This window comes from Cyphomyrmex costatus, unplaced genomic scaffold (assembly GCF_001594065.2).
Source record: "Cyphomyrmex costatus isolate MS0001 unplaced genomic scaffold, Ccosl1.0 scaffold1316, whole genome shotgun sequence".
In the NCBI taxonomy this organism is placed as follows: domain Eukaryota; kingdom Metazoa; phylum Arthropoda; class Insecta; order Hymenoptera; family Formicidae; genus Cyphomyrmex; species Cyphomyrmex costatus.
This window is the reverse complement of record NW_017275301.1, coordinates 74,834-91,335: the sequence shown is the minus strand read 5'-3', so window position 1 is coordinate 91,335 and position 16,502 is coordinate 74,834. Positions and strand designations below refer to the sequence as shown.

The 16,502-nt window shown below is 28.0% G+C and overlaps 1 protein-coding gene across 1 annotated transcript; it reads left to right on the top strand.

Annotated features, from left to right (window-relative positions):
- Positions 1–14,102: 14,102 nt before the first annotated feature.
- On the top strand, positions 14,103–15,773 carry LOC108782571 (uncharacterized). The gene is made up of 2 exons (XM_018550870.1): positions 14,103–14,306; positions 14,392–15,773. Exons 1-2 carry the CDS (start codon positions 14,122–14,124, stop codon positions 15,395–15,397), a joined length of 1,191 nt encoding a protein of 396 aa, XP_018406372.1. The 5' UTR covers positions 14,103–14,121; the 3' UTR covers positions 15,398–15,773.
- The last annotated feature ends 729 nt before the right edge of the window (positions 15,774–16,502 follow it).

Genomic DNA, 16,502 nt, shown 5'->3' with positions numbered 1-16,502 from the left:
TTACCTTATCCTTTAATGTTACCTTCTGCTATACGCAGAATAATTGGAGAAATCTTATTGTGAAAAAATCATATAATTTCATGAAAAGTAAGCGAAAGTGATTCCTTTTTGGCGCATTTATCTAAAAGTATTACGTATCTAATGTAAAAAGCTACACATGCAGTAATTCTTTTAAAAAATTACATTAAAGTCCATATATATTGCTTGCGATTTTTAGATTCTACTATCCGTAGACGGACTACAGTGAATCTATTTTGCCTTCTACATTTGTAATTATTTTCGAAAAGATTGGAATGAAGTACTTGTAATCGATCATTGACTCGATGAAATCTGGAACTCGTGTACCTGAATTGAATAAAAGAAATTCAGTTATGCCCTTTAGTAAAATTAAAATGCGTACAATATATACGGATATTTTAATTTCTTTAATAAATAATCAAAGACAAACTAAGTGTTGACATATGTACTAACCCAAGAACAGTTCCACAAATCAAAGCACTTAAAGTAAGTACATTTGTAAAATAATTCATGAAAAGAATTCGAAAAGCTCTGTTAAATGACATTTTCCATTGGTACAAAAAAAAAACATCATAAATTTCTGTTAATAATTTAGTAAAAATTATTGCAATCCATCCAATTATTATTCGAATTATCCAATTACTCAGCATTTGGTATTCCTCTGGCGCACCAAGCGCTTCCAATGTGTCATCTACTATGGAGATTTCACGTATCCATGTTTTTAGTTCCTTTAAAAAATTATGTTGGCTGGTTATGCGACATAAAATAGAGAAACTATCATAATTAGTATTTAAAATACTAAAGATTGCTATATCAATGTGAACAGAAAATATGTTAAATATGAATGTGGTATTGCAATTTGATAAATATTTTAAACAGAAAACATAAATAAATTATTTGTAAAACCATCTTATATGGACATAATATAAATTCAAATCTTAATTTTACCGAACATATTTTATCTACAACAAATATTAATATAAACATTTAAATTGATTTAAAAAAAATTTATGAATTCATATTTGTACATTATGAGAAATATTTAATTGCGAACATATTTTTAACAGTTTCAATTAAAAATCCGTTTATACAAAAGTTAAGAAATATTCAAAAATCAAATAATATTAGGGACCAGAAAAGAATATTTTTAAATTGTTACCTTATAGTGATAGAAGCTGATAAAAATTGATAAAAGGACGATCAATACACGTGAAAGGATGAAGATATCCAGAAGGCCTAATGGAATATGCTGCCATAGATAGAAGATGTTTGGAAAACAATTGCAGTATATAACAGAACCCCATACGGCCAAAATATACAGACAAGACAAATACAGCCTAGGTTGTCCAAGTGGATATTCAAACAAGCCTAAACAGTGGAACGAGCTGATAATAAATAATGGTGCCATCGATGATTGTAGCGATTTTGTCATAGTTGTTGATTTGTCGTCTAGTAACTTGAATTATTTTTAACTAAAAAACTAAAAATTTTTTAATAAAAACTTAACGTAAAAGACAAATGTGCGTGTTATATTTTCTATAAGAATTTCAGAAATAGCTTCTATATTTTTTTTAAAACTATTAGAGAATTACACTACGTAGTGCTTATATAGAAAGATAAAATATGTATCAATATGTATATATCAACTAACAAGTACTGAGCGACAGAATAAATACATAAATTACCTAGAGTAAATTGCTTTATTCTAGTAAATTTTTTATATGTACCTATGTATTATCCAAGAGCATAAACGATTCTAAACGCAACCATGTATTTTTGTGGTATTAAGTTTTTATGTTACATCTTGTAGATTCCACTATTCTTTTCTTTTCGATCTGTTCGTTGACTCTTGATAATATGTATAAATATCTAGGACTGTCATCGACTAATAATTATTAGTATATTAAATTATATTTTAAGGAATTTTCTTTTCTGCGTCTTTTAAACAAATTTTCACAAAGGTTCACAAAGGTGGCCAAATTTTAACTCCAAGAAGAAAATCGATTATTCGACACAATCTTTGAAACTTTATTAATTTAAAAAAAACGTGAGAAATAGAAAGACTTCAAAATATTTGTAACATTACGTAGATCTTCCTTTAAACTGTTTTGCGATGTACAACATTGTAAAGTTATGTTTTATAGTCACTATGTTTTGACATTATCGAGACATTTTTTAATATGTTAAAATAAACAAATAAAATGGTTATTTAATTTACGTTATTTATTACTTTTTGTTTTTCTGTTTTCCCCTATTTTTCCTTTTTTCTGTTGAAGGTATCTTAAAAGAATCTAAATTTTCAGATAGTTTTTATGTATATCTGTATCTATATACTTAGATAATTGTAAAAAAAATGTATCTATACTTATATCTAAATACTTTTCCCACACAATACCTATGTATATCTATATCTAGATACCTTTCAAATGATATTTGTTCCAACACTGGATAGTCTTATTTACAACACTTTTAACAATGTATTGATTATAGTTGAAGCTGATGACTTTGATAAAGTGTTCTCTGTAACGAGTTAATGCACACATTATAACGTTTTTCGTAAATTAAAGGTATGTACTATGATTATTGTAACAGTAATATTATTAACAGGTAATAGATACTTAGATAGATTTTATATTATTGTAACAGTATTAATATTTCACATATACACACACACGCCAAGTCAGTTTGTCATTCAAGGACTTTCACAATACTTTTACAATGTCACTCTCATTTATATAATAAAAAAATTATAACTCTGAATATTATATAAAGCTATATACGTAGATAAATCTACGATAAAGGTACCTGTTAATGCGAATACGGTTAAAAATTATTAACGTAACTATGAATTTCACGTTAATTTTTGTTACATATTATTAAAATATTTTAAGTCTATGTTATTTTCAAGAGTATATTTACGTGTACAAGGAAACATCAGAAACTATACAGATATACTATATAGAAAGTTTACGATTTAAAAACGGAAATGAGTCACACTCTTTTGTATTCTACTAGAAAATTGATACTCAAGAAAGAGTGTTAATATGTTAATTATAAATTTCGATGATTCAATCTGTATGTCTGATAAAAAATGTGGACAAATCAGAGTTCTTTTAGTTCTTTTAAAAAAATTATAGAATAAGGTTGGTTGATATATTCCTATCAAAAGTATCAGAATTTCGAAACGATGGAATAATTTTTTTCGTTGAGTACACGATTACAAATAAGATAAAGTGAAAGCTAAATGCTTATTATTTTACAATAAATAGGTAGGATAAAAGGAATAAAACGCCTTTTTGTAGAGAAATCTTGTCAATTTCATTACCATGAATCTATATACATATATTTGTATGGATATATAAATGTACACATATATGACAGTTGTGTAATAATTTAACAGAAAAAAATTAAAATATTCCAAAAAAGGATAAAAAATATATGCCTGCATACGTTGTGGGGTCGCGCAGTTCTGTGTAAAATGAAAATCTTCTATTTTTGTTTCTCTAAATAGGAAGGAACTCAGTGACTCTTTACGAAGTAATTCTTCACCTAGTTTTATGTCGATTACGATGGAAAATGCTGTCTATGAAAGCATACTTTTTGCCATTTTTTCCATAAACACCATTGTTACGCCCGCGATGTGTCCGAGTCATCCAAAGCATTATCCTTTTGCTATGAAGTCTTTTGTCAAGTTCAAACGCCAGCATATAGGGTTGTCACGTTTCAATTGTTAAGCAATTACATATTTTATTGTAACGTTTCAATTGTTAAGCACAATTACATATTTGTTTCATATTTATGTTAAAAATAAAATTAGTTTTCTTCACAGAGTCGCTATTTGATTCATCTCTTTTGATCTCTATATCCGTTGCAGAGAGAACGATTTAGTACTTAGTTTCACATCATTCCCATTGATCGCTCTTTATATTTCCAGAAATTCATATTAATTAAATAATGTTTTTCTTTTAACTATGAGTGTATTCCGTTTCATGCATCGAATATAAATAAGTATAAATAAAAAATCATGCGCATTATATGTGAAGCAAAATGCATCATATCAAACTACTTGTATAGCAACATGATAGAAATTAGAATTAGCCTATTGCAATAATTTTTATAAACTACATTGATGAATAAGAAAAGGCGTTTTCTCATCAGGCATGGCACATATCTCATTGTTCCACCTTAATACTGGCTGCAACATGCACAACACAAAATAAAATAATGCATCTTCGCACACCAATTGCGTCGACTGGCACAATTATCGAACTATTACAGTGCGTTGAGATTAACGTTAAGCCAATTCTCGAATATATTCTATTAAATCCATCTAAAAGGTATTATACAAATTTTTATATAATGTAATATATATATATATATATATTGTGATATAACTTAATATAATATATTTTAGAACCAAGTGTTTGAATTGTAAAATTTTGAAATTGTTATATAACAAACAGAAATTCTAAATAGTTTAACCCTTCATAGTCACTATGAGTCAAAATAAACCGAGCATAAAGTAAGTTTTAAAAGTATTAAGCTAGAAAAAAAATTGGAAGATATTATAAGTTTAAAAGTTAAATTTTTTTAAGTAATATAACTTTTATTTTACAAAGTAATTACGTTCATAATCTTTTTTAATGTTAAAATAATTAAATTTTTTACTACAACGTTACCATTCCATTTAAAAAAAGATGAAATAATAAACTGTAATTTTTTGAAGAGTGAGCTTGAAGAGTTAGTGAAAACGTATTTAATTATATGCATTGATATCAAACCATAATCAAAAGATTTATGTAATGCGTTAGAGACAATAAAAAATCTGGATCAATACCTGTAGTAAAATCATCAAGAAGGCCAAAGCTGAGCTGTAAAACTAAAATGTGCTTTGATTATATTTAATGAAAATGTTTATGTTAAATCGAAAACAATTCACGTAGAAAAATTACTCCGACAGCACAACATATTTATAATTAGTATTCATTACTATTTATAATTCAACATTTTCTGAATTACTATATAAATATTTTATTAATATCTTATATAAGCTTTATTTGAAAATGTTATTAAAATATAAATTAAATGGATTACATATTATTTATGATAAAATGGGTAAATACTTTTGTTAAATATTTTTTGCTTAGATTATAGTGCCTTAATTAAGTATTTTCATAGGATTTACTATAATAAATAGGATAAATAGGATAGGATTTCATAATTTTTAATATAATTGTCCATGATCAGTTTAATTAAAGACTACAAAATGTTAAAAATAATTCTTACAACTATTTTGTAAATATTCTAAATATGGTGTCTGGATATATCTTGAATATATGAAATCACGATGGAATGTGTGTAAACAGTTAACTGAGAAATTATTTAAAAATTATGGGGTAATATCGAAATTTATGTATGTAATTTGCGAAAGATTGAATACATGTTTGCTCTATTATTGTGTGCCTTCTGTTACATGATTATATATAATATCTATTCAACGTACAACATACCTCACGGATGGTATCATTTCCAAAGTGAAAGTGTCCCATTCCAAATTTTACTTCTATTTGCTCTATTTGCAATATAAATTGTAAAATCTAATAAAAATAAATAATTCAATAAATGTTAAGTACACACTACTACTTACGACAGATTGGACACTTGTATAAATTCCGTGAAATGGCTTTGTAAATAATTAGAACGTTATTATTACAAAAAAACATGAAAAAAGACAATGTTATGCTATGTGAAACAATAATCTCCAATTTTATGGATTAAAATTAGTTAACTTAACTGAAACAATGGAATTGAATAATTTAGGACAAAGCAAGAAAGAGATTATTTTTTATTCAAATTTAATTTATTTAATATAAGTACGTACACAGAAAAATATGAGCGCTATTTATTTTAAAACTAAAAAAATGGCTTGATTTTTACATATATTGGAATTGGAAACAACATTTTTTAGTTTTAAAGTAAATAGCGCACATATTTTTCTGTGTACGTACTTATTAAATAAATTAAATTTGAATAAAAAATAATCTCTTTCTTGCTTTGTCCTAAATCATTCAACTCCATTGTTTCAGTTAAGTTAACGGCACATTGAGTATAATCAGTGGCCATTTATAAAATGATTAAAAATGATTTAAACTGGATATAACATCAACATTATGAATTTGATATATTCATTTAGGTATATATTTTAGATATTTGTACATACATTAACATTAATTGCAAAAGTTTTATGAAATACTTTTAATTTTATATTAAAAAATGTATAATATATTTAGTAGGACATTGATAGTATAATCGATAATTTAAATATTCGCTTTTTTACGTATAAAATAAAAAATTAGTTATACCTAAACTTTTTCTAGCCTGTATATTCTTATATATCTATGGAGTTAATATGTAGTGTTCTAGATTGTATAAGAGTGTAATACAATTGTTGTTCTTTAATGTTTCTTTTGCTTGCGTATAATCATTCGATAAAATTTATGCAGGTGTCCGAACTTCTATGTGCGCTAATAAAATTACGATTATAGAACAAGTAAAATTATATACCTATTATAATTATTTACCTGTTCACGTAAATCTTCATCGGGATTACAGTTGGACAATTCGTAAAGAATTGTTACCGTCTCATTAATCTGAAATTATTTTAACCTTATAAAAACTTTTTTAAGACAGATTGAATGTAAGCACAGTATATAAAAAAAAAGTATAGAGATATTATATTCTTCTCAGTAAAAAACTGATACGAAGTAAATGTAATTAGTCAAGTATTTCGTAACGCAAGACGCATAAGATAAACAAAGTGACTAAAATTGTTAACCGCGGATTATAATAAAGAAAAAGCTTGGCAAGTACGCGTCGTATTAAAACGCAATATTCTAGGACTAATTTGTTTTTATAATATAAGGTAATTATTCATAAAACGAATTAATAGAAATATCATTAAATATAATACTACTGAAAATATCTGAAAATCTAAAATGATCCCTTTTCGAGACTTGATCTCCAGATCTCGGTATCTGCTGCACCAATACTCTGGTTGTAATCGAAAGGTATAACCGACGATAATATCAAATAGTAAATGTATTTTTTAATTTTTGATTACGGTTTTAATTACTTGAGTAATTTTAATCTATATAAAGTTACCGATGTCAAAACTTGAAATATAACTAGTGGTATCATTCAGAATTTGGCAACGGCACAAATACACTAGTCAACAAAAAATAGGGAACACTTTCAAACACGCTAAAAATTGGGCAATTTTCAGAACACCGTAACTCGGTGAAAAATCATTGCAGACAAAAAATTAAAAAAGCATTTTAAAGGGTCAAATCTCTACTTTCGAAATCTATAATTGAAATTTCAATATGACTGATATTTTACGGAGTTTTATGGACACAAATGGATATCCGTCAAATCCAAAAATTTTTCACAAACTTTACAAAGGTGTATGGCGTGAAGTAAAATTTACCCGAAAATGCGATTCGAAGCAATCGAAAGAGTGAATCTTTACCTTTAATTTGTTTTTTTACTGAATGTTGTACGATTTTTTTTCACCGAGTTATTGAACGTTGAAGCAAAAGTGATCACTTTTGCTTCAATTTTTGGATTTGACGGATATCCATTTGTGTCCATAAAACTCCGTAAAATGTCAGTCATATTGAAATTTCAATTATAGATTTCGAAAGTAGAGATTTCACCCTTTAAAATGCTTTTTTAATTTTTTGTCTGCGATGATTTTTCACCGAGTTACGGTGTTCTGAAGATTCCCCAATTTTTAGCGTGTTTGAAAGTGTTCCCTATTTTTTGTTGACTAGTGTATATATATAGATATATATATATATGCAATCACGTTCATAGCCCGATTTATATCACACAATCATGGCTTATGATTTTTTAATGCATTTACCACGACGCTATCGCATCACTTCGGGCAATATGAAAGTCTGTAGTAACAATGAAAGTTTTATATCCAATGAAAGATTATGTCATTTAAGAAAATCTACATACATATGTAATTTCATTCGTGTTAAATTGTTGTTTGTGCTTATTATTCTAGTTACAAATAATTGGTAATGTTTCAATTTTAGCATACCTTATAATAAATAGTTTGACATAAGTAATTTACTGTGAGAAATACGATGTTACATGGAATGAAATCTATAATGTATAATAAAAGTTCGACAATATCATCTAATGTCCACAAGCCTTTGTCTTCTGTGAATATTTTACATATAAGAATAAGTGCTTCGGTAACTTGAACAAAATACCACAATATTTGTATTAATATTTGTATTTTGAAAACTTTGTTTAGTTTGCGTGATATAAGGCATAGTTGTAGGTGGACGTGTCTGTAAAATAAATCATCTATTTTTATAATATTATAATATTTAAAATATCGGCGCTATATCGCCCATTTCTACCTCTTATAGTATGAAGGTCACCACTTTCAAATATAATTATATTATTTTTATAATATGATTTCTCTAATTATTCAGCGTACAAAAATGAAGATCAAAAAACCAATATCTTACGAGTTATTTAACATTTCATATCGATTCCAGAAATACGTGAAAGTATAAAATATCTTGTAAATTATTGGTTTTTTCACAGTATCTTATGTTTTAATGTTACCTTCTGCTATTATGCAGAATAATTGGTGAAACTATATTGTGAAAAAATCATATAATTTCGTGAAAAAAAGCTATCATACCATTTTGGCGTGTATATCTAAAAGTATTACGTGTCTAATGTACATCTCGGCCCTCGAACTGCTCGAACAGTTGTGTGTGTATTTTCAAAAATATTTTATTAATATCCTATATATTAGAAAATTTTGAAGGAGAAACACTGTATGCATAGAAATAAGTGCGCATTATGTAGATGATAATTCTTTTAAAAAATTACGTTAAAATCCATATGTATTGCTTGCGATCCTTATCCTCTGTTATCCATTGACGGACTAAAATGGATCTGTTTTTTCTTCTACTGTAATCTGCATTTTCAGAAAGATCGGAATAAAGTACAAGTAATAGATCATTGATTCGATGAAATCTGGAGCCAGTGTATCTGAATGGAATGAAAGAGATTCAGCTATGTCCTTCAGTAAAATTAAAATGCGTACAATACGAAGGTGGTTTGAAAGACGTCATTTTATCACTGTAAACGAAATGGATACATCATTACACATGCCTGAGACCAAGAAACAGTTTAAACAATGGCTTGCCAGCTGGGAATCTGCACCAAAGGAGACAAGAACCGTTCCTTCGACCGGGAATTAAGGCGACTATCTTTTGGGATTCGCAAGAAATAATCCTCATTGACTATTACAAGTGAATTTTATTTCTTATTATTGGAAAGTTTGAAAACCAAATTGCAAAAAAAAAAACGACCATGATTGGCTCACAAAAAGTCCTTTTCCTTTACGACAACACACCAGCTCACTCCTCTGGATAGTGGCCGCAAAATTGATAGAATTAATGTTTTACTTGTTCCGTATCCCCGTATTCTTCAGATTTGGCTCCCTCAGACTACTATTTGTTCCCCAATATGAAAAATTTGCTCACAGAAAGAAGATTTTATTCAAATGAGGAGATAATTGCGGAAACGAATAACTATTTTGCACAGTTGAACTAATCCTATTATTCAGAAGGAATTAACAAACCAGTGCAGCGTTGGACAAAGTGTATAAGCTTGAAAGGAGCCTACATTAAAAATAAAAATGATTATCTAAAAAACTTAAATATTTTTGCACGGACTTTTCAAACCATCCACCCTCGTATACACGCATATTTTAACTTTATTAATAAAAAATCAAAGTCAAACTAAGTATTGACATATATATACTAACCCAAGGACAATTCCACAAATCAAAGAACTTAAGTCAATTACATTTTGTGAATAAGTTACTATAACCACCGAAAAAAATTTTCCAAAAAATGATAGGGAACTGTATGAAGGATAATAAATAGGAAACGTATAAATTGTTATCGCTAAACTAGTAAAAGTGATTGCAATCCATCCTATCATTATTCGATTTATCCAGTTACTCAGCATTTGGTATTCCTTTGGCGAACCGAGAGCTTCCAATGTGTCGTCTACTATGGAGAGTTCACGTAAACATATTTTCAATTCCTTTAAAAAATCATATTGGCTGGTTATGCGACATAAAATAGAGAAACTATTATAATTTTATACTTAAAATAATAAAAATTGCTATAGAAATGTGTACCGAAAATATGTTAAATACGAAAGTGTTATTGCAATTTGATTAGTATTTTAAACATAAGACATAAATTAATTATTTTGAAAAGTGTAGTATGATTAAACTTAATTGTTCTAAACACAGATTATCTACACTATATTAATATAAACATTAAAATTGATTGAAAAAGAATTAATTAATTTATATTTGTTCAAAATAAAAAATGTTTAATTGCTATGACATCTTCAACATTTTCAATTAAAGATCCGTTTAAACAAAAGTTAAGAAACATTAAAAAATCAAGTAATTTTAGAGACTAGAAAAGAATATTAAAAAAGTGTTACCTTATAACGATACAAGCTGATAAAAATCGATAAAAGGATGAATAATGAAAGTATAAAGATGAAGATATCTATAAAGCTTATTAAATTATTCTGCCATCCATAGGAGTATTGTGGATAATAATAGCATATAAGAGTGCCCCATACGGTTAAAGCATACAGGCAAGAGAAATCCAGCCTAGGTTGTCCAAGTGGATACTCAAACAAACTTAAACAATGGAACGAACTGATTATGAATATTGGTGCCATCGATGACTGTAGCGATTTTGTCATAGTTCTTGGGTCGTCGGCTAGTAACTTGAATCGATTTTTGCTGCTTGAAAGACAGATGTACGTGATTTAATACTTTCTATAAGAACTTCAGAAATACATAGTTTGTACAAATCCTTTAAACACCACTATTGGGGAATTACACTATAAAGTGCTTATATAGAATGATGAAGTAGAAATATATATATCAACTAACAAGTACTGAGCGACAGAATAAATACACAGATGACCTAGAGTAGATTGCTTTATTCTAGTAATTTTTTTATATGTACGTATGTATTATCCAAGAGCACATAAAACGACTTTACACGCAACTATGTATTTTATTAAGTTTTTATATTACATCTTGTAGATTCTACGATTCCTTTTTTTTTCGATCTATTCGTTGACTCTTGATAATAATATTTATAAAGATCTAGATCTAGCTGTCATCGACTATAATAATTACTAGCATATTAAATTATAATTTAAGGAACTTTTCTTTTCTGCGTTTTTCAAACAAATTTTCCTCGCCGAAATTCATGAGTGACAGTCAAGAAAGAATATCAAACTATCTAATGCCTGGCTGGAAAAGATAAGCACAGCATAATCCATCAAAAATAAATAAATAAAAATAGATTATGAAAATTTTATATCTATATCATGCAACAGCGAATACTGAAGCTGTCACTAGAAGACTTCACTTAAAATGTAAGGAAACAGATGCCAAGTCCATCCTCTACAAAAAAGTTATACACAAAAAAAAATTGTAGGACCCCCAAGTGATTATTTTTCATTATTATGAAAAATATAATAAAAATAAGGTGGACAAACGAAAATAATGAGTGCATGGACAAACGTGGACAAACAATGGACAAACGAATGCAATAATGATTTTACCAAAATTCGCATTTAGGGATGCCGACTTCACAGAGCAGCTCTGTGAAGTCGGCACCCCTAAATGCGAATTTTGGTAAAATCATTATTGCATTAGTTTGTTCACTGTTTGTCGACGTTTGTCCATCCGTTATTTTCATTTGTCCACCCTCCAAAAATTAGTTATAGTACCCCCAAGTGATTATTTTTCATTATTATGAAAAATATAATAAAAATAGTTTCTCTCTGGCGACAGCTATATGCAAGCGGCAGCCATATTGCATTTTAGTTCCTCGAAGACCGGGCGCGATTTGTAGAGGCGCTAAAACATTGTCTATTGTTAAAGTCACTAGATTTATAAATCTAGTGACTTTAGTCTACGTGAAAACCGTAGGAATACTAGGAATATGAGTTTACCGGCCCTGTTTCTTTTCGACGTATGCAAATGCAAACAATGATCATGTGTTAACCAACCTTTTAAAATGAAGAAATAACGAGAAAATAATACTATGGATTTTTTAAATCCAATTAAAGTATTTTACGATTCGTGAATTTGCATTTCCTCTTTTAAAATAGGAATTTTGCAAGATACTAGTGATGTAACATGTGCAATTGCATTAGATTATTTATAGTGCATTAAATATATACTAACAATGGAAGTGCATGGCTTTAACGAAGAAGACGAAGATGTTGTGATACAAGTATGATAAATCCATTCCTTGAATTTCTTAAATTCGCAATGTACTTAAAAAAGACCATTTGCTGTCTTAAACAAAGAAGGTTATCTACATACTAACATATTTTTTGCTACTTTCTACAAATTAAGTGTTGGAAAAAAATTTAAAGTTGCTCTTTTTCAATTTAATTAAGTAATTTTTACGTTAGATACACATTATTGATTCTATACAAGTCACAGAGATAACTATAGGTTAAGAATAATACAAAGAACGATAAGTTTAAAATAACAGGATAAAATGATGTATAGTAATTAAAAATAACGAAGAATAATTACTCCTAAAAATTTAATATCTTCATCTGTATTTTAGGGTAGTGCTCTTCATGAACATCTTTCAAAATTAGGTTACACAGACTTTGAAACTGTACCTTTATCCAAGAGAACGGAATTCAAACAAGAGAGTTATTTGAATATCGTAATAAACTTTTATATTATATATAGAACACAGCATATACAACATTTCTATATATATAACATCTCTCATTTTTCCAGGATATTAAGAATATTGTGAAAAAGATTTATACAAGATTATTTTTTCTTTATTCTTGGATAATACAGGTATTCTGCTTTGAAAAGAATTATATAACCGCAACATATATTTCATTGTTTTCCATAAGTTATTTTATATACTGTTTGCAGGAGAAGAGCAATTCTGAAAAACAATTGAGTGTTATTTTAAATGCAGAGGCCTTGTTAAATGATCATTTTTCTGTGATTAATGGCTTTATAACCATATGCAATAACAATTCTAAAAGGTAATTGTAGAATAAACTAGTAATTTCTTTAAATTATTATAATTACATTGTCACATTATTATAGAAGCTACCGAAAAAGATAGTTCTTGAATCATTTTTGTTTTAATGTTTACGTAATATATTTTTTTTACTTTTATAGAATTTTCAAAATGTGCAATAATTAAAATTGATGTTTTCGATTTAGTAAAAGAATGAAATTATTCAAATTTTGCAGAATAACATTAGAAGAATTAATTATGGCTAGTGCTGTATTAGTCTCTTCAACATATGTTTCATGGTGTAAATATAAGATATTGCCAACATTATTTGCGTCATTTACAATCTGTTGCATTGGTTATATAAAATATTTACGTTTTTATGCAAAAAGAAATCTAGAAAATGTTATATTATCACAAAATGAACTTTTTCTTATGTGTCAAGATGGCCTTAAGATTTTACGACGTGATTATAAAATAAAATTGAATTCTGATTCATGTCTTCAACAATTTTCGTAAGTCATTCAATGAAATATATATAAATCAAAAAATTAATATTTTATGTCTATACATATACAAAGATTTAGATACAGATATAGACACTACTGTTATCCTATTTCTGTTTGTTGGTACTAGTCATTTCTTAGGTGAAAAGATGCAGCATCTAGAATATTTAAAAAATACTTTAATACAATTCATGGAAAATATTTCCTGCCGATATTACAAATGTTCACTGTCAATCGCAAAATTACTGCCACAAGATGTACTTAGTGAAGAACTATTTACAAAATTTGAGTATAACTCATTTGAAATATCTGGTGAAATCGACTATCAAACATTAAAGGTAAATCAATAATGAAATTCATATATATATATTTTATGATAATTTTATTTTTTTAAATATATTTTTTTATAGAAGTTGTATAACACCTATCTTCTGGTACAATCAGAAATGTTATATTTATTAGCTATTGCATATGATAGTAATACTTGGCTAAAGTCCTGCCAGAAGATTCCTGAAACAGAATTAGCTCGTATAATTCATATTTTAGCTAAAGAATTGACAGTATATAAAATTAAATTGTCAGAAATTATTAATATGTATCGTACTTACAAAACAGAACCAGTTCGATATAAGTAAGTTGAAAGATTTGTTTATTACGATTATATTTATGCTTATTATAATAGTAAAGTAACATATTATAAGACATTTTTTTATTAGAACACAGAACAAAGCTAAGTGGCATGATCCAACTGTCCAATTGGATTTGGCATCCTATAAATTACAATTAGCCTACAATCAAATTTTTTCAACATTTAAAGATATTGATGATCGTATTAATCAGAATATTGGTTTCGATAATGAAACAGCTGACACACTGATGCAAAATTTGGATAAAGCATTCAAGGAGATCAACACAGCTAAGAGCCTGGCAGAATTTGTCGTTCTGTTAATGGCAAGATCAGGAATCAGTGATCTGAGGAGCAGTCAACCTATAATCGATGAGACAACGATCAATCAGAATCCCGATTTGCCAGTAATAATCGATTCGGACCCACAGATTCTTGACGAAGTATTTGAAGAGTATATCAAGGAGGAATATTTAAAACCATTAGACGAAGATACAGATGAATACTCATTAAAGCAACAAAAGTTAGATAAACTTCTAGCGAAAAATTTTATGAGCGAGTTGAAAGAAGCTTTAGTTGATAAACATAAGTCTATGTCTGAACGAGAGTCCAGGGCATTACAACGTATATATAAGAATATGTCAAGGAATTCTGTATCGAATACTGAAGATGACAAGGAATATCAGGTTGCACCAGTTCCACCTCCAATGCCTTCTTACTACATATGGTCATTGTCAAGCAATAGTAATTTAGATAATAGAGGAGTGATTTCTCCTACTTATAAAATTAGAAATAATTCGCCTGTCCATGGAAAATCCTGTGAATCAGGTGAAGAAAACGAAATTGTAAGAGAACTGGAACGACAGAATATTTTTAATAAATCATCTATCGAGATCTGTGAGAATAGAGATCAAAAATTAGTTACATCTATACCACAGATTCTTCTCGAAACCAAAGCCATGCGATTTATCACTAAACTACCACCATCTTTTCTCCATGAGGAAACATTCATAGGAAGTGGTGAAAATTCTGAGGATGAGATTATAAATAATGCAAGCGATAGTGAGGAAAATAATGTGCGTGGAAACTCTGAATAATAAAGAGTTAAGTTTGATATTTATATTTGAAAATTGATTAATTTTCCAAATTATCTCTTTAACTCTCCATCTTTCTTTTCACCTCATTTTAAATATCGAATGAAATATTGTATGTTTATTTAATGATAATGAAAAACATCATCATTAAAGTTGTAAAGGATTTACTGTGGAAGACTGTTGTCAGGATGATACAAACAATAAATGGACTTGTGTACGATTAGATTCAGGTTTATTGCTTCCACACAAAATGTCGACCGTCCGCGAGGACGGCTCTCGTACAAAGACTTTACTTTTGAACAGATATCAACAATTAACAAACAATAGAAATATATATTTCTATATGATAATTATCATTTAAATACTCATAAAGATTCTTATAAACAAAATTTTGAAACCAACTAATAGAGGTAAATATTTATGATGTAATTTTATACATATAACATATAAATAAACTTTAATATGCACTCTTTAAAAATAATTTCTTTATTTTCCTATTGAATAATGAATTTAACAATGAATCAGTATTACTTTTCTTGCAATTGTTAATTTTCAAGTATGTGAATAGTTTTAATAATTAATTTTTTTTATTGATATTTTTGTAAATATTTATAACTCGATAATATTCAGTTTTTATTTTAAACTGCAATTTTCTTATTAATGCCACTTTAATGTATACAATTGAAAATTGTATTTATATCATAAAAATATATATTCTTATTATTAAAAATATAAAATAAATATATATATATATATATTTATATCGACGATTGATAATATCGATATTTTTCAAATACCTTTCATCTTCCACTGATAAGAAAAATTTGTCCAGAGGGATCGGTAGTATTAATAATATATTTACAGCGCATCCAGCACATTGTATGATGGAGAAGCATCTAATCACGCATATCTTTATCTTCCAATGTAATTTCCAGCTATCGCATAAATTTGCAAAGTGGCAGCCTCCAACTCGTAGCCCAAAGAACTATATAGTTCGTGACGTTCGTGCCAGTTCGTGCACGCTCGTGCCGCTCGTGTCGCGTTCGGTCGCTTGACAGTTCATTCTGGCGGCGGAGGGGGTCGGTGATCGTTCGTTCTACCCCTCCCG